The sequence below is a fragment of the Prunus mume genome, linkage group LG3 (assembly GCF_029339155.1).
Source record: "Prunus mume cultivar Tortuosa linkage group LG3, ASM2933915v1, whole genome shotgun sequence".
In the NCBI taxonomy this organism is placed as follows: Eukaryota; Viridiplantae; Streptophyta; class Magnoliopsida; order Rosales; family Rosaceae; genus Prunus; species Prunus mume.
Window position 1 is genome coordinate 28,654,666 of NC_142700.1, and position 18,075 is coordinate 28,672,740.

General features: G+C 36.3%; 2 protein-coding genes, 1 long non-coding RNA gene and 1 pseudogene across 4 annotated transcripts; 3 read left to right on the plus strand and 1 right to left on the minus strand.

The window, feature by feature from the left end:
* The first annotated feature begins 229 nt into the window (after positions 1-229).
* On the plus strand, positions 230-3,987 carry LOC103326902 (4-diphosphocytidyl-2-C-methyl-D-erythritol kinase, chloroplastic). 2 transcript variants are annotated; one of them, XM_089048416.1, is made up of 11 exons: positions 230-673; positions 826-924; positions 1,011-1,079; positions 1,249-1,353; positions 1,435-1,491; positions 1,616-1,811; positions 2,050-2,162; positions 2,264-2,363; positions 2,704-2,803; positions 3,095-3,180; positions 3,603-3,987. In XM_089048416.1, the coding sequence occupies exons 1-11, from the start codon at positions 497-499 to the stop codon at positions 3,701-3,703; spliced, it is 1,203 nt and encodes a 400-aa protein (XP_088904542.1). In that variant the 5' UTR covers positions 230-496; the 3' UTR covers positions 3,704-3,987. The 2 variants fall into 2 exon arrangements, with proteins under 2 accessions (XP_088904542.1, XP_008227371.2); XM_008229149.3 differs by having other exon boundaries at positions 245-673; positions 1,616-1,816; positions 2,070-2,162.
* A 300-nt stretch (positions 3,988-4,287) lies between these two features.
* On the plus strand, positions 4,288-13,952 carry LOC103326901 (uncharacterized). The gene is made up of 14 exons (XM_008229148.3): positions 4,288-4,876; positions 4,959-4,999; positions 5,172-5,264; positions 5,439-5,513; positions 5,808-5,857; positions 7,531-7,620; positions 7,775-7,831; positions 9,088-9,157; positions 9,828-9,929; positions 10,002-10,054; positions 12,218-12,368; positions 12,479-12,563; positions 13,351-13,479; positions 13,602-13,952. Exons 1-14 carry the CDS (start codon positions 4,555-4,557, stop codon positions 13,787-13,789), a joined length of 1,506 nt encoding a protein of 501 aa, XP_008227370.2. The 5' UTR covers positions 4,288-4,554; the 3' UTR covers positions 13,790-13,952.
* A 434-nt stretch (positions 13,953-14,386) lies between these two features.
* On the minus strand, positions 14,387-15,465 carry LOC148919320 (uncharacterized; annotated as a pseudogene).
* Positions 15,466-15,526: 61 nt separating this feature from the next.
* On the plus strand, positions 15,527-17,284 carry LOC148919321 (uncharacterized). Its single transcript, XR_016125395.1, has 2 exons — positions 15,527-16,175; positions 16,435-17,284. It is a non-coding gene; the product is annotated as an uncharacterized LOC148919321 (long non-coding RNA).
* The last annotated feature ends 791 nt before the right edge of the window (positions 17,285-18,075 follow it).

The window sequence follows — 18,075 nt, forward strand, 5'->3', positions numbered from 1 at the left end:
TAAGTTGTAAACAGAATACACGTGACACAAAATGAATGGAAAAGATAAGAATGGAAAGGCAAAAGAGGTAGGTAGCTATACTATTAATGGTTGAAACTGATGAAACTAGAACCATAATTGACCAAGTTGAAAAGGAAAAGATGACCATTGCCTTTCCTAGTTTTGAAAAAAGTTAATTATTCGCCTCAGGCGATTGCAAAATTGGGCATGAGCAGGCATTGCCAATTGGGATTTTTGACGCTTTCCGCATTTGTCCCACAAATACACTTGGCTCCATTTTTTTTTGCGGTCGTTCTAATCGAGTGTTTTTCTTTTCGTAATCCCACCAAACCCATTTCTGAACAGGACAAGGAGGAGTAGCAAAATGTGTGTAGAAATTGGTACCTTTTGTTCCTGAAGATATAAGTAAATACCACATATATTCAAAAGACTGAACACTCGAAGCTTCAGGCAAGCTCTTCAAGTCTCGCACAGCGTTTCTGTGCACTCTGGAGCTATGGCTTCCTCTCATTTTCTCTGCCATAGCCCCATCTTCCACCCTGTTCCCAATATTATTGAAAATCGCAGTCTCTCTTCGTTCAGGTCACATGGGTCCTCTTTTTTTGACTCAAAGTCTAGAAATCAAAGGACCCCATTTGTCAGACTCATGGTTTCTGCCAGAAAACAAGTAGAGGTTGTACTGCAATCTCAATTCTTTGTTATGCTTCAAATTCAAATTGGACTCTCTTGAGTTCTTGTTGTTTCTATGTTTTTTTAATTGGGCTTTCAATTCGCTGTATATAAATGCTTGTTTGATTGTTAAATTTTGGGTTGCTTGGTGACTAGATAGTGTACAATCCTGATGAAAGGATAAACAAGCTGGCAGATGAGGTGGACAAGGAAGCCGCTCCGGTTTCGAGGCTCACTCTATTCTCACCTTGCAAGGTAAGTCATTATGGGGCTTCTTCTCGCATTTTCTGGCAACTGGGTTTTCCAATTTGTGTTGAATTTGGCAAACCTTTCTTGTGCAGATAAATGTTTTCTTGAGAATAACTAACAAAAGGGAAGATGGGTTTCATGATTTGGCATCTCTCTTTCACGTGAGTCCATCCAAATTTATAACTACTTGCTGCTTACATGATCTTTTGTAAGAAAATCTGGAAGTCGAAATTTTATGCACTGCTTCTTCTGTTATTAAGTTCACATAATTTGTATTCTATATATACATACATCTCTTACTCCCCAAATGTCTCCTGGTATCTTGACTAGGTAATAAGCCTTGGAGATGTAATTAAGTTTTCTTTGTCACCCTCAAAAGCTCAAGATCGTTTGTCAACCAATGTGCCTGGGGTCCCCCTTGATGATAGAAATTTGGTATGGCACTGTTTTTTTCCTTCTTTTTTGCCTGTTGTTCTTAACCTTGGGACATTGTGATTGGAAACCTTCTTTCTGCAGATTATTAAGGCCCTTAACCTTTACAGGAAGAAGACTGGTAGCAACAATTTCTTTTGGGTAAGAATAGATGCCTAGGTGATTGAGAAGATTTTGAATGTTAACATGACATCTCTTCGAATTTAATCAATGTTAGGTGCTGTAACTAAATATACATATTTTGTATGTAAATTGTTTTTGGCAGATTCATCTTGACAAGAAGGTGCCCACAGGAGCAGGGCTGGGTGGTGGAAGCAGCAATGCTGCGACTGCACTATGGGCAGCAAATCAGTTTAATGATTTTCTTGCCACTGAGAAGGAACTCCAAGAATGGTCGAGTGAGATTGGTTCAGATGTTCCCTTCTTTTTCTCTCAAGGAGCAGCCTATTGTACTGGTCGAGGTGAGGTATGTCTATTTATTACAAAGATAGAACTTCATCTGTTTCTTATTTTGTGTCGGTCAGTCTACATCATTTCAGATGATGGCTCTGCAAAAATATTCATAATTGTTTTCCACCCCTAGAAAGTGTATGGAATCCAACATGTACAGAACAATTTGACACATGTAGGTGCATTTTTGTACCATATATATGCCTGTCCTCAAAATGTCTGATACTTCTATGAGAGTTTAAATTTCAGCTCTGGTTTTGGATGTCCAGGTTGTTCAAAATATCCCTCCACCACTACCATTGGACCTTCCAATGGTTCTTATAAAGCCCCAACAGGCATGTTCAACGGCTGAAGTTTACAAGGTACTGCATATTTAAATGTAGTGAATGGATTAATAATAATCTGCGTCAATATATTGAAACCATCTCTTTTAAGAATCTTTTTTTTGAAAAAACAATTTCAGCGCCTTCAATTGGATAGAACTAGTAAGGCTGATCCTGTTACTTTGCTGGAGAAAATTTCAAGGAATGGAATATCACAGGATGTTTGCATCAATGATTTAGGTATGTATACATGACCAGAGAGGTTTCTCTATGACCAGAAAGGTTCATCTAAGGCATCGTGTTTGATTGCCTTTCAACTGTTTTATATCTAGAAGTGTTTTACACATTCAAATTATAGTCATTATGTGTTAAACAGTCTTCCATATGTGATGGTTGTTAAAATATATTGCATAGAACTTTGTACCGGATTGACGTTGTTACAGAACTAGAGAAACCTTGCTTGTTTTCAAGAGTAGGTCTTGGGTCTCAACAGGGTCATAAAGTATTGGACTGCTACAGTTCCATCCTTTTATCTAAAAAGCACTCCATTTACAAACTTTTTATATGTGTTTATTTGCAGAACCTCCAGCGTTTGAAGTTCTTCCATCTCTTAAAAGATTAAAACAGCGTGTACATGTAGCAAGCCGTGGACAATATGGTGCTGTTTTTATGTCTGGAAGGTACATCCATTGTAGCACTTATTGGAATATTCAGTTAAACTCTTGCTTTTATCGTTATTTCATTGAAACGCCGAAGCTGACAGGCTGATGGGTGATGAAAAAGTATCCCTAGGCCCCCCTCATCCGTAACAGGGTTTTATGGTGAAATGGCCCACAATGAAAACCATTGTGCAAAAACGTCACATTGTCAACTTTTGCATGGAGAACATATATTGCCATGTAATATTGCTACTGATACAAACTCGTTTGACATTTGCATCATTTCCATTTTTCTCAATATTGTTGATGCAGTGGAAGCACTATTGTTGGGATTGGTTCTCCAGATCCTCCCCAATTCGTTTATGATGACGATGAATATAAAGATGTGTTTTTATCAGGTCAGTCTTTTGCACTGTATCTGATGTTTTTACAACATGGTTGTGTCAAGAGTATTAACTAGCTATCATGATGTAAAAGAAATTCATCAGAAGCATGTTTATTACGAATTGCTGAGGCAGAAAATAAAAGGTAACAAAGAAGTAATTGTTGACGAATGCTATAATTGCTAGTTCCCATGCTGTCGTTTGAATAATTTATTTATCCAATAGCTATAAAACCTCCTCCCAGCTAATCATGGACAACCATGAAATGGGAAAGTCAATCGTCACTTGATGGAACGTTGCCTAAAGTTTCAGATCACCTATTTTGTTGGAATAATTTTAGGCTTGATTGAAAGAATTGGAAAATTATATAAAGATTTTTTGAGATAAATCAAGGCTTGTCTAAATCATGGTATTTTTCCTTGGAATTTTTATTGCAGAGGCCAACTTTCTCACTCGTGAAGAAAATAACTGGTATACAGAACCGGCTTCGAGAAGTGCTTGTGGCTCATCCTCCCATTTTTCCCAGTCAATTGAGTGATTTACTCCCTCACTCACAGGGAAAGTTGCAATAATGTTCATATTATTTAATGCAGTTCATTCCAACTATTATAGGTTGAGAGTATAGAATTTCACATTGGGGGTTACAACTTACAAGTCATGACTAAATATATTAGACTTTGAGCATTTTCAAGCGTTACACATTGGTATTGAGAAGGAAAATACTTGTCTCCTTGGTGAGTAGGAACTACTAACATGCCAATCATAATTTGACGTGCGTATAAATTTTTTTTTTTTTTTTGTTTTTGTTTATGAATTTGCGTATGTGTTGTGATTTGCAAGTAGAAATATCTCCTCCGGGGAAGGATCCACATCTTTAAAAATTATCCAGTGGTGTCCTCGTCTTTGTCCTTTATAATTTATCTTCTTATTAGGGTCTTTTCTCCAAATTAAAGTTCTCGAACCTCAAGATCATTTATGAAAATAAGCCTTTAAAAAAATCATATTGTTAATTTATAAAAAAACAAAAAACAAAATAAGGAGGCAAAGCAAAACGGCGGTTTACCAAGTAAGGTCATTTTTGCCAACCAAAAAAAAGAAAGAAAGGGGGTGATTTTTAATTTTTAATTTTTGATAAAGTAAAGTGATTTACTAATAACCTCAGATGTCAAATAAACGAAAAAGAAAAAGAAAAAGAAAATCACGTCTGATGATGAATGAATGGATGGAGACGGAGGGTAGTGAGGGAGACTCAGTCGAGCGTTGCTTTATTTTTGCTTGGCTGTGTTGCTGCCTGGACCCTCCTCCCTCTCTATGAGACTATGACTACGTCTATCTATCTAAAACCCAAAAACAGAAAGAAAAAAAATAGAAAAAGAAAAAGAAAAAAAAATGGCGGCAGCATTCTGTTCTTCTTGTTGCGTTGTAATTCCGTGTTCGTGGTCGTCAAGAAGATTGCTGCATTCTTCTGCTCATCCATTCCCACTTAATTGCAGAAATGGAAAGAGGGGGACGAGGAGGAGCAAGAGCAAGAGCCATTTCTCAAATACTCCAACACCTCCTCCTCCAAGTCCAAGAAAACTACTTACCAAATGCCTCCCGCAGTCGCAGAAACAATCTCAACTTCAACCCTCTGAGTCTGAGACCGAGACGGAATTCGAGTTTGAGAGGCTGTTTTCCAATCTCAACCAAGCCACCTTGAAGAGAGAAGCTGGTCTGGTCACTCACTTTTTATCATTATTTTTCTATTCATTTGCTTATTATTATTATTATTTTTAATTGATTTATACATACAGGAAGTCTACCCAGCGCCATTTTCCTCGTCGCAGGGACTACGGTATGCAACTCTTGTTTCCTCGTTTTTCTTTTCTTTCGTTTCTTTTAGTATTACTATACTTAGTTAGTGCTATTAGAATGCCGATTGTCAATCCTAAAATGCTGACTTTAGATGAAGGAATTGTTGACAGTTGACAGTTGGTATTGAATTCCATATGATATTTGTATTGTAGATCGGTGCTGGGATCCTTGCAATCCCTGCAGTGACGCAAGAATCCGGATTTCTGGCTTCTGCAATCACCTGCGTACTCTGTTGGATTTACATGGTAAGTGTTGTGTTGCTAACCCACCTCAGCTGATGCATTCATTTTGTAACTCTGTGTTTTTCCTCTCTACATTATCACTTAGGCTGTTGCTAACTCGTTTCGTTTCACATTCAACACAATTTTTCCAGTTTTATATTTCCCTTTTCTTATGTACGTGTGATTCGTCAATGGCAGGTTGTAACGGGGCTGCTAATAGCCGAAGTAAATATAAACACTATGTGCCAACTTGGTTCTGGTGGTGTATCACTGGTACTTAATTTCTTAGTCTTCTTTACACAAGTATTGTCCGTAGTTGCATTGCAGATTTAAAAGTTGGATTATATTTTCTGTCTTTCTTTTCCTACATGCACTAAACACTTCAGACACCAACTAGGAGGAAGAAAAAACAGTTAGGTCTCCTTTTCTGAAGCAAACCACATGTAACAACATAAAATATTTATATTTATATCAATTGTGTTTTTCCAAGAAAAAGTTTTAGGCTGTCGAATGCATCCATAACATATAAATTGTAACATTGTCCGTTTGTCTGGTGACCCATTTCAGGTATCAATGGCCATGAGGACTGTAGGGAGTGTGGGAGTTCAAATTGTGTGGTAAGGTTACTTTTTAATCTTGTAGATTATAAAGTATTTATACAGCTTATTGTTGACTGCAAAATGCATTACTTTGGATTTTTTCATTTTGGCCTGAATACTTTGGAATTATTATTTTTATTATTATTATTTTTTAAACAATGAAGATAGTGCATTAGCCTTTTTAAAATTTTATTTTAAATCAGTGTTACCTTCTTTGCTTTCAAATGCAATCTATCTAAATTTGGTTCAGACGGTATAGCCTTCTTCTATGTTGCTGACATAATTTAGGTGTTGGTGAGGCAACTTGTTTCACCAACATATTATTGAGAGAGGTCGTTTTGGTCGATATCCTTTGAAGTTTCTGTCCTCTTTTGGTGAGTCATTTAAAATATGAAATCCAGATATTGGAACCAACAACTGGAATCTGCTTTATGCACACTGGTGTTGTAGAAGAAGCCAGGGGAAGCAGCATGAATGTGGGCTTTATGGGATTGCTGTCAGAAGAAGACCACAGTAAGCCGTGGATTCGATTGTGAGGGAGAAGATCAAGGATATTTTTGGAGTCACTTGATCGTTTCAACATAGAAATGGATTTCATCTTCAGTTTTTTTTGTTCCTCATCTTGTGTACTTGGGTTGATTGATAAGCCCACGCCCATTGCAAAACTAATTGCACAAGTTGAGAGAAAGGGAGGTGCTTTCTATTTGGGTGGCAATCCTAGAGCTGAAATTGTTAGGAATGTGGTGGTGGAAAAGGATAAAGAAAGATTTTAAAGTTGGAATGAAGGTATCCCTTTCCGGAGGAGACCAACTTGATTTATTAGAACCAATACTGGAAAGCATTCAAGTTCTGAAAGGAATTTCTAGGAAAGTGGAGCACCTTATGAGGGGTTTTCTATGGGCTGGTAATAGGGGAGGAAAGGTAATTTGGTCGAAAGTGGACGAAGGATGAGTAATTGGTTGTGGAGATTTCTGGTGGAAAGGGAATCAATATGGCATGTGCTGTGATTAGGAGAAAGAAAAACAATTGAAATATGGAATTCAAGAAACTAGATGGGATAAAATAGCAATGGTGAGTGAGAGTCACTCAGAAATGTCCTTTAACAACAAGAGATATCTAACTCTATTTAGAAACCATGGTGGGTCTCTTTTTTTACCTACATTTATTTTTATCAGATGCTAACATGAATGCTAAATTTCACAAAGAAAACTCTAATGCAAACATTACAACTAAAGCTGGACAGATTGTGAATTGTATTTTGGATCCATTTAAGGTTCATCTTTTCGTCAGCCAAATTTAGGTACTTGATAAGAAATGTGGAATTATGAGATTCGAAAGTTACACAAAACCCAATGTTGGCATGAAGACTAGAATAGGCTAATTAATTAATTAGCTGTATATTAATTGCATTTAGTATAGTTGACTTTTGTACCTTCCTTATTTGTAACCTTGTAGTCAGTTTAGATACCATTCAATCAAAGGGGAAAATCATTCTGCCTTATTTTAACTAGAAAATAAATTATCCACTGTGCTTCTTTTAAATGTTTTAGATAGTTTATTCAATATTCTCTTTTATTATTTTGTGTACCACTAATTATATAAACATGGTCTGTCATTATGGCCTATTATAGTACAATTTTATGTGTGATTTTCTTAATCAGTTTCTGATAGCAACTTTCATTATCCTGCAGTTGGTCATACATTTTTATACACTATGCACTTCTTGTTGCCTATGTAGCTCGTTCTTCAGAAATTATGACAAATTTTCTCGGAATTCCCTTGTAAGGACCAATCTGTAGCATTTCCAATGGGCCCATTTGTTGCACCAACTTTTTGCTGTTTCACATCTCAATTTTATGGGTAACAATTGTCCATTTTATATTCGAATTATACTTCTACATTTGTTAGGTATTGATGGCAGCATTATGGTTGCAGATGGGAAAGTGCAACAATATTTTCATTGCTGTTGGGAGGCATATGCTACTTTGGAAGGTTCATCTTTACACTTAGCTTATCGTTTTTGTAAACTAAGTATATTAAAGTAAACCAATCTTGTTCTAGTAATAATACGGCAATCATGTACTGTTAGTAGACTATATGCCGAGTTAACCGTGGGTCTCGGTGATGTAGTACAGCCCGTAGGTGTTAGATTAAGCACTTAAACAATAGAACAGAGAAGAATATAAGAGACCGAGGAGAAGAAATAGAGATCGAAAAGATGAGATAAAGGACAGAAACAGTAGAACAAAGAAGAATATCGGAGATCGAGGAGAAGAAATATAGATCGAAGGGACGAAATCAGAGAGTTCTAGGAAAAGGTTTACTCAACATTCAAATCTGAATTTTAAAGAATTACATGGGGTTATTTATAGAAATCTAAAACCTAGACATAATAGGATAAAAATCCCTTGCTTAAACAGAAATCCTAACCCAAATAAAATAGGAAACTTAAAACTAGAAATCTGGAAATCTGGAAAAGTAGAAATCCTACTAGAATTGGGAAAACTGGAGAATCTAGGAAACTAACAAATACATTAGGAAGCTAATAAATTTAGGTCCTATGCGTCCTGCATCACTCGGTCTTTCTATTAAGATGACTGCTAGTCGAGAATGCTGATCATTAGCTAAATAGGAAGTTATGCTACATGCCTGATCAAGGTTATGATGTCATTGTACTGGATAATTTTAAATGTGTGTTTGTGTGTGTATGGGAGACTGATCATGTGCATGAATGAGCAACAGTGTGTGCCTATGAAATATATTGCGTGTCTGTGCCATCCTTGCAGTACCTTGAACTTTTTCTCACATGGTATAAGACTTTACCATCTAACAGAATGAAAGCCAATTTCAAACTGGAAATTTGTTACCAGAGGAAATTTGAGAATGTATTACCTACATTTATTAGACAACCGTTGGTTTCCAAAAGCTTAAGCTGTTAGGGAATGAGCCAATACTTTTGTATTGATAGCTAATCCCCTCCCTTATGTGGAGCCTTATCCTACACATGGAGAGACAGACAGACAATTCAAGGGAAAAATATCAGCCACACCTTGCATTTTGTAACCTTTCAGATACGTATGGAATGGAAATTAGAGGCCATATGTATAACAAGCTAACAACAGTGGCATGCTAAGGTTCCAAAGAGAACTGAAATATGATGAATTTTTGTGGCTCTCTCTCTCTCTCTCTCTCTTTCTCTCTCCCCAGTTGAGATTTGAGTTTGACTGTAAACTTATCTTCACATGTAGTCAACGCTTTGTTGGTGCGGTTAATGGGGTTCTGGTATTTGGAATTATCATATCTTTTGCTGCTCTAGTAGTAAGTCTCTCTCTCTCTCTCTCTCTCTCTTTTCAGGACTTGCATGATTTTAAGTGTTATTGCTCCAGAGTACAGATTCTCTGCTCCAGTCCAATTTTGACCAAAATTATGTCTGCACAGTTGTCATTAGAATATTTCCCTTGAAAGATCCTATTAATTTTTGTGAACTGTGATACATAGATATTATGGAAGAGATGCAAAAGAATTTCGAAAAGTTAAACAAAAAACTGCTTTTATTTTTCTATTTTTGGTGAAACAAGACTGCTTTTATTTGTAACTTATTATGGAGAGTAATAAACCAGACTTGTTTCATTTTGGTGAGCCATATTGTAAATATGTATTACTCTGTCAATTTATTTTCTGATAGGCTTTATATACATTTTGAATTATGATTTAGAACCGGTCTGGCATCAAAAGAAGCAGGAAAGTCAAAACCATTTCATTGTGATCCTAACATCTTGTTATTGGAAAATTTTCTTTGTCTCATATGCATTGTCATGCACAATTCTATTTTTCTGCATACTGTGTTGCGTACACAAGCGTGCAGTATTTTTTATGCATCAAATAGAACTGACAAAATGATGTTTTAAGTGGTGGGAGTTGCTTAAATGATGTTCTATGCATCAATATTGGGCATGCAACAATAAATAAACATTGCTTTCTTTCTTAGGCCATTGCGAGTGGATACCTACAATGGGATGTTCTTTTGAAAGCCAACTTTCAAGCTGTTCCCATGAGTATACCCATAATTGTTCTGTCGTTTGTTTACCAGGTAACATCACCAACTTATATAGTCATTCAATATTAAAGCAACTCTTTAACATTTTGAATATACCTTCTCCAGAATGTTGTGCCTGTTCTTTGTACGAATCTTGAAGGAGACCTGTCAAAAGTAAGGTGATAATTTGATTTTTGTATGAATTAATACTAATGTAGAGTTACAATCAAAGTCCATAAACAACACTACCCTCAGCCTAAAAAAAAAATCCAGGTACCAAAAATGCATGCATACAAGTAAGGTGAAACAGCTGCTTCCTAATCCATATATATATATATATATATAAGGTCAGTCTCAGAACACAGAGGAAACTGAAGTCAAAGACAGGCCCATAATCTGAATGATCCCTAAGCTTGTTCATTGTCTTCCCTAGCTTGTCTTAAACTCTGTTCCTTTCCATCCAAAACACAAAAACATTTACAGTACACTGCATCTCCACAAAACCTTAGCCTTCTCTCCACCACCAAAAGCACAAAATCTCTCAGCAAACAAAGACTTAACATTCAATTTAACCTAGCAACCTGAAGAAGATTGTACCGCAAACTTAAAGCTATTGAGCAATAAGAAAATATGGTGATTGCTTTCTGCCGCTTTTGCACAATATACACCAATGTGGGGAGAGATAAAGTATACCCTTAACATTGAAGAACCTCAAAGGTGTCAACCCTTCCATGGGAAACAACCCAAGCCAAAAATTGGACCTTGGGATGCACCTTGGTCCTGTAGGACAGATGGACTGAAAATAGAGACAGTGATCCTCAGTTAAAGGGTTACAAGAATAGAAATTCTTCTGTCAAGTATAGGTGAAAAAGAGAGGGTAAATCAATGAGAGAGATTGGAAAACTCCCCCACATCTTGGTCTTTCAGATTTCTCCTGAAATTAAAATCCCACCTGCATACGATGACTGGAAATCACACAAACTACCAAGACACGTGAAGAGACATTGATATCCTATATAGGTGGGGAAAGAGATGCTTAGTGGAGAATTCCCAACACACATCCTTCCATAAACAAATTTTATCCCCCTAATCCATAATAAAACAAAGATTAGAGATGAACACCGGAAGGCCCTGAGAAACTTCTTTCCAATGAAATGGGCTTAAGCCTCTAGCCTGCTCAAAGAGTAAGATGGTAAACTATAACACTTTTTCTTGATGCTGAGGTTGAAGACTGTATAGACATGATCAAGTCTGATTACAAGGCTATCAAAACGTTAACATTTAAAATGACCAACAAACCACCTATATAATATTTATGCCATGTCAATGTATTTGATATTTTTGAAGTACAACAGCAATCAAATAATACCTGGTGAACTTGAAGTTTTCATTCTGTGAATTGAATTTTTCAATAAGTAGTATTCTATTATATAGAAGTTTGTGACATAGGTAGTGCTCATAAATTTTGTTCAAACATAAATTGATACGTATACTACATACTAATATGTATTATGCATACAGTCATATATTGCATTCATTTATCTCATTAATATAGTTGTTCGTGACTTATACGGAAGAATGAACTTGGTTTCTAGCCATCTCTTCCTTTTAGTTTGAAATTCAGCTTTAGTGAAAGGTTAATTAGGTTGTGTTCAAATAGTGACATGGTTTTGATGTGAAGGATTATGAAACATTGAATCCACGATAACTTTGTAAATAAATGAATGTGATAAAACACGAAATGATGATTAAGTGGACCGAGCTCATAGAATATTCAAATCTCGTTCACATTCATTAGACCTAATCTTAAGATAAGACTGCTCCCCTTAGCGCAAGCAGAGTGCCTTGGATTGTGCCATATGTCAAAAGGAAAAGAATTTCAGTTGCAAGCCAATGCTTTCTGGAAATGTTCAGCTGCTCGCATGAGCATGGACTTCTTCAATCCCTTGTAGTTGTCCAACAGATTCCACACAGAAATGTTTTATGCCTATATGGATGTCACATTTGTGCTTCAAACTTTAGATTCCAATTAACTTGCGTGATATATTTTCAAAAAGAGGACCTGCTACATCATTGTTGTAGCTTATAAGTCTTTGTCTATATTAGTCCAAGGTCAAAGCTGACTTTGTACCTGGTTGATTTTATAAATGGTCCTTAAGAACTGTCATGCCTATGGCACCCTAAAAGTAATTTATAATTAGAGATTGTATAAATATGTGCCTTGATTTAGACATTTGGTTTCGTTACTCGTATAATCATTTTGTCTGATAGGTTTGTTTTAGTATTTTGTCATGCATTATTGATATTGTATGTTGTGTATGTAATCAACTTGTTATTTTCAGGACTGCAATTGTTTTAGGCACCAGTATACCACTTGTTTTATTTCTAGTCTGGAACGCCGTGATTCTAGGAACCATCACAACTGTTGAAATGAGCTCAGATAAGATCATGGATCCATTACAACAATTGCGATCTACGAACGAAGTTGTTGGAGTAGGTTTATCACAAGAGTCGTTCTTGACTTTCTTTGAAGTAACAGATAATATGTGAAGCAATAAAGTTCTATTTTCCCTTTCTTTTACTTTGTTTTGATTTTTTTTCAGCCTATTGTTGAGGTGTTCTCACTTTTTGCTATTGCAACGTCGTACATCGGATTTGTTTTGGGTCTCTCTGACTTCCTTTCTGACTGTGAGTGCATTTTTCTCTTCCACCTAATGAATCATCTTTTTTCAATACGAATGTGTATTTAATTAGTAGAACATGTACGATCAAAGACTGGGCTTCTGTCACTTCAGATTTCAAAGACTATTCTTACTCCACTATATTGAGGGATATGGCTGCTGCTGTGATGTGAAGTGTTTGTTTTGCGACTTGATTTCTTTGGGTCTTTCTGGTGTAGCAGTCCTTTGTGTAGTTTGGCTGGTGTCTTTGTTTTTTAAGTCTGTTTTTCTGTTGTTGCTCATTTGGCTTGTGGATTTCTTATCCACTTGTGTGTTCCTCTTCTTTTTCTTTCAATAAATTTCATTTCTATGAAAAAAAAAATTGATTGAAATGAAAATAAACAAGAGCGCTTTTCTTTTTCCTCTCTTCATAGCTTCTTATTAAGAGTTCAAAACCCCTGGCCGTCCAGGCCTTATGTAGCTTCTTTCTCTTTCTTTTTTTTCGTTTTAGCTAAATCACATTTTTTATTTGGACTTGATTGTAAGTTAAAGAAAATTAAACAACTAAAATTGACAAAATTGAAATGGCTGGGACCAAAGTGGAACAAAAACGTAATTCAGCCTTTTTTTTTCTTCCTTTCCCTATTGTGCATTTTTACCTGCTTCTATCATAAATCCTTTTGAGAATGGGCTTTTTCTCCTTAAGCCACTGTAAATATGTTTATGCATGCTTATATACTTAAGCAACTGTGCTTATCTAATTGTACAGAGAGGTATGCTTATCTAACATCCAATGTCAATTTCCAAATACTCAGTGCTGAAACTTCCGGCTGGTCAGAGCCGATCTCTGCCATACGCAATGACGTTGGTTCCACCGATTGTGCTGTCTTTGCTAGACCCAGAAATATTCTTCAAAGCCTTGGACTTTGCTGGAACTTATGGAGGTATGCTGTGGTGTAGCTTTCCCGTTTAGTGTTTTTTTAAATTTTTGTATTTGTACTTTTGGATGCATATAACCATTACTTCTACTCATTTTGAATGAAGTTTGATTTCGTGTTTTTGTTAGTGTTGGTGTTGTTTGGAATTCTTCCTCCTGCAATGTCTTGGTCGGATAGGTACTCAAGTTCATCTCCAGCTATGAAATTGCCATTGCCACAGTTAGTTCCAGGAGGAAGGCTCACTCTTTCACTTGTAGCGGGAGGAGCTGCATATGTCATTTTCTCAGAACTTCTTGAGAAGTTGGGCCACCCATAAAACATTTGTTGGGTAGAATTATTAGACTTTCTACTAGATAGCACATCATCAATCGCACTATTATGCTTTTTGTACACTTATCAAACACTTTTTTCAAGGATTTTCAGCCGTCTCCTGGTGGGAAATAAGCTAATTGAACTTCCCCGATTATTTTTTCGGCCCATTTAGCACTTGAATTCTTAAGAGCAGGGCCGGCCCTGAGGATGCGCACAGAGTGCGATGGCCATGGGCCTCCAATTAAAGGGGCTCCAAATTATATATATGTATACTGTATTGGCCCAAATCTAAAATAAAAAATTAGAATAAGCTGGCCACAGAGGGAATAGAAAAAAATAATAATAATAAAAATAAATAAATAAATAAAGGCTCTCTCTTCCAAGACCAAGACCAAGACCGTGCTTCCTCTCTTTCCAATACATCCAAGATCTCTCTTTTTACAGATTTGTATATCTTTTTTTTTTTTTGTTTTTTTTTTTGTCTAGATGACGAAGTTAGTTCAAACTGTCATAAGGTACTTAAGTACAACATTTTTTTATAGATACCTAGAACACCATCAACAAAATATAAATTCCAAATGCACTAGATATAAACAAATGTCTAACTAGATGTGTGCATTAAACTTGCAGTGATACTATTTCTCAAAGCTTCCATCTTTTGTCCTCCTTGATCATAAGTTGTATGGCTATGTTGTTGTACATCAACATCCCTATCAATTTCTTCACTTAAAATGTTACTTGGGTTATCAAAATGGTTATCACGTTGAGCTTGCCTTCTTGTATAATTATGAAGCGCCATTGTTGCAATGACTCTTTACTTGCTTGTTGAATGGATAATTACGAATATATATATCCCTTAAGTTCGTTCGATGATAGTTCTAAGAGAAGAGTGTGCATGGTTGAATACCTCTTTAGGGCCCATTGGTTGGCCACCTCTACGAAAATCAGGAAGATGATATCTTTCGCCTTTATATGGTCCCAAAAACTCTCACATTTGTGGGTACCCCGCATCTACTACATAATACTTCCCTGTCAATTCAAAGATTTATTTTATTATGATATAATTGCGTAAAGTGAGTGATTAAAACATGAATGAAGACACTAAAATTAAATAACAAGAAGTTTGAATATGTATAATAATACTTAACACCAAAAAAAAAAACTTTCAGATTTGATCATTACCTTAAAGTGAGGCATATATTTAGAGTCTGATAGTATTTCTTGTGGGGTGTCACTAAACTCGGGATCAATTGGTTTGATGACATCTGTTGTCATACGACATACAATATCCAACATAAGACCAAAATATCTACTCATTGTCTCACCAGAATGTTGGAATCTTTCTTGTGATAACCTATTTCCTATACCATGTCCTAGCATGTGCAAGAACATTCCCAATATATCAAAATCACTCATTCTCCTTGATCCCTTCAAGCCATAATTAGATTGCAAGTCATAACATAATATGGAAAATACATCTTTATCCATCGTAAACATTCTATGACACTAACTATCATTCCCTTGTAAAACTTCCATCAACCAGATATTACCTATTTGGGAGGAATTCATACAAGGGGATTTATGAACATATTTCACATAATATAATTCAATAGCACGAGCACAAGCACATATAGCTAGATTAATCTCGTCCTCCTCCTCTCCATCATTTAGAATGTTCATAGTTTCAAATAACCTATAATTTATATTTATGCTCATCATCACTTCCATATTGTGGGAACCAAATTAAATCAGACCCTAGGTCAAATAATTCTTTCCATTTGGGGATTATTTGACCTAATTGGGAATTAGTCAACCTAATTGGGAGTTACTCAATTTAATTGGGGATTACCCAATTAAATGGAACGTTACCTAATTAGGTTGAGAAGTGATTTGATTCCTACCACAATTCTCAATTAAATGAGGAGTTACCTAATTAAATTAGGATTTGATTTGATACCTACCACAATTAGGGATTTGATTTACCCTAATTAATCAAATCAATTCCAAATAGGGGAGGAATAATTCCCTTCTATCTACGAAATTATTCCTCTGAAACCCTAGCCTCCAAGACCACTATAAAAGGATGGCCACACACAAGGGTCAAGGTACGTCTGAAATCCCTACTGAAACTCTGCAGAAAATTCCTCTCAAACCCTAGCCACCTCCTTTCTCTCTCTCTTTTACATAAGGCTTTGGCCTCCCGGTTTACACCCTAAACACATCTCCATACCCTAGTTAGCTATTGTTTTTTATACGATTCAATTGAACTAATTTAGGCATCGGAGGGCCTTTGGCCAACACCCCCGGGTGTGGCCCTCTCATTTGTTCTATTTTGCAGGGAGAAAGACGAGGCGGAGAAGGAAGAGGAATCTTTGCAACCGAATATTCTTGTGAGGAAATTTGCTCACACACATATAACATAATCCAAATAACAAATACATTATCCAAATAATAGTCATACATTATACTCATATGAAATAACAAGTTTAAACCATAAAAACCAGCACTTCACATACAACTCCCTATGGGTTGTTAAATTCATAAGTGATAAGGTCATAATTTCACACATTTGCATGCCTTCTTTGCTTAGTAATTTTACTTAGTTTCTCTTTATTTTGAGTCTCTTACCTATGTTTGTGTGTTTTGTAGGTTAAGACAGCAAGGGGATGACATTTGATACAATTCATGCATGTTAAGGACTGAGTGGCACAAGAGGAATATGAGCTTAAAGACAAAACCAATTTGAGCTACACTCCTTGTCAGTCCAGTTTAGTAGGTCATCTTGCAGGCCTCATTTCAGCAACTTACACAGGTCGGATTAAGAGACATCCTTGATAGAAGTTGTTCCAATGGGTGTCTATTATAACATATCAAAATTGCAGCCCAATTGGATAAATCTGAAGTGCTCAGCACGTCAAATACTGAACCAAGTTCACAGAAATGTCATGTTGGCTGCCATCACATTTAATGTGGCTACATCCCTAGAGCCATATACTACACATGGGCAGCCACACATGGGAGTCAAATCAGCTCAGGAACTCAGAAAGATGAACAAAAGTCAAGCTTTCCATAAAGAAACCATACCAAAGCATGTATTTGGCAGCTGGAGCAGTTGGCAAGTATGTCAGCTGGAGTAGTTGGGAGCAGCTAAGGGAGATGTGCTTCACCAACCAAAGGGGAGGACGAAATTGCACTCTATAAATAGAGAGCTGCACACTCATTCAATAGGGAGTCAGATACACATTTTCACTTCATCCATTACTCTCATACACACATTCAAATTCACCGCAAAGAGAGAAGAGAGCTTTGAGCTATCCTGGGAACTACATTGCTACCAACTAGTTCTTCTCTTCTCTTCTATCCTACCTATGTATTTCTTATTTTCTGTATTCATAGTTATGTTTAACTAATCCATTTAGTTAGGGCTTAGGATGAAGCCCTAGTTATGAATATTCAATGTTATGGATGATTTTATAGTTAATTGATTTCCTCGCTTTCATTATCAAGTTGTTAATCTCCAGTTTATTATGTGCTTGATGTATGTTTTCTTAGAGTAGCTAACTAGGATTTTATGCATCTAGCAGAGGTTGGGAAGTGTTTTAGATTCACCAATTCTACTCTCCTTTCACAAGCAACACATGAATGGCCTAAGAATCATTCAAGGGGTCAAGGGGTTAATAACTATAAGTTGAATAGGACAGATACCATGTTCTAGGACTTGTGTGATTATCGTATTCTCAAGGAGCTTAATGACTCTTATATGTTTTATTCTAAGTAGATACCATGCTTAGGTTGCATATTAGAGATCACGTGTTGTGTAGATACCATACGCGATTACATGCCTTAGGAGAATCATGCATCCTGCACCTAGATACCATAGGCTTGTATGCGATAATCTATTGTTGATGAAGCTTGAGTCAATTTCTATGCATTCATAACTTGGATAGGAAAACTAGTGGTGGATTCCAAGGCTCTAACACATCTCAATCATTGTTTCACAACTTGTTGATTGCTACCAGTGTTTACTTTCAAGCACTTTCATTTCACTTTCTTCTTTTCATTTCAACAACAAAACCCCCCATTTCGAGTGTGTGTGTGGTGCTTGGATTCTGTCCTAGATCTTAAGTAATTAGCAACAGGCATTGTTGAATTCGACGTTGCCTTTAGCTAGTTAGTCAGTTTCTTTATTCTATGTTTTTCTAGCATTCTAAGTAATTTAACTTGGAACCAAGTTACCATTCTCCGTGGGATCGACCTCGTATTTACATAAGCTATACTATAAATGGTTCG

Bases quoted from the DNA above. Each gene is read 5' to 3' on its own strand.
- LOC103326902 (XM_089048416.1), top strand. From the start codon at position 497: ATGGCTTCCTCTCATTTTCTCTGCCATAGCCCCATCTTCCACCCTGTT. The intron at 1,492-1,615 runs GTAAGAATAGAT...TGTTTTTGGCAG, and splicing joins GTAGCAACAATTTCTTTTGG to ATTCATCTTGACAAGAAGGT. The intron at 2,804-3,094 runs GTACATCCATTG...TTGTTGATGCAG, and splicing joins GCTGTTTTTATGTCTGGAAG to TGGAAGCACTATTGTTGGGA.
- LOC103326901 (XM_008229148.3), top strand. From the start codon at position 4,555: ATGGCGGCAGCATTCTGTTCTTCTTGTTGCGTTGTAATTCCGTGTTCG. The intron at 5,858-7,530 runs GTAAGGTTACTT...ATTATCCTGCAG, and splicing joins GTGGGAGTTCAAATTGTGTG to TTGGTCATACATTTTTATAC. The intron at 7,621-7,774 runs GTAAGGACCAAT...TTATGGTTGCAG, and splicing joins AATTTTCTCGGAATTCCCTT to ATGGGAAAGTGCAACAATAT.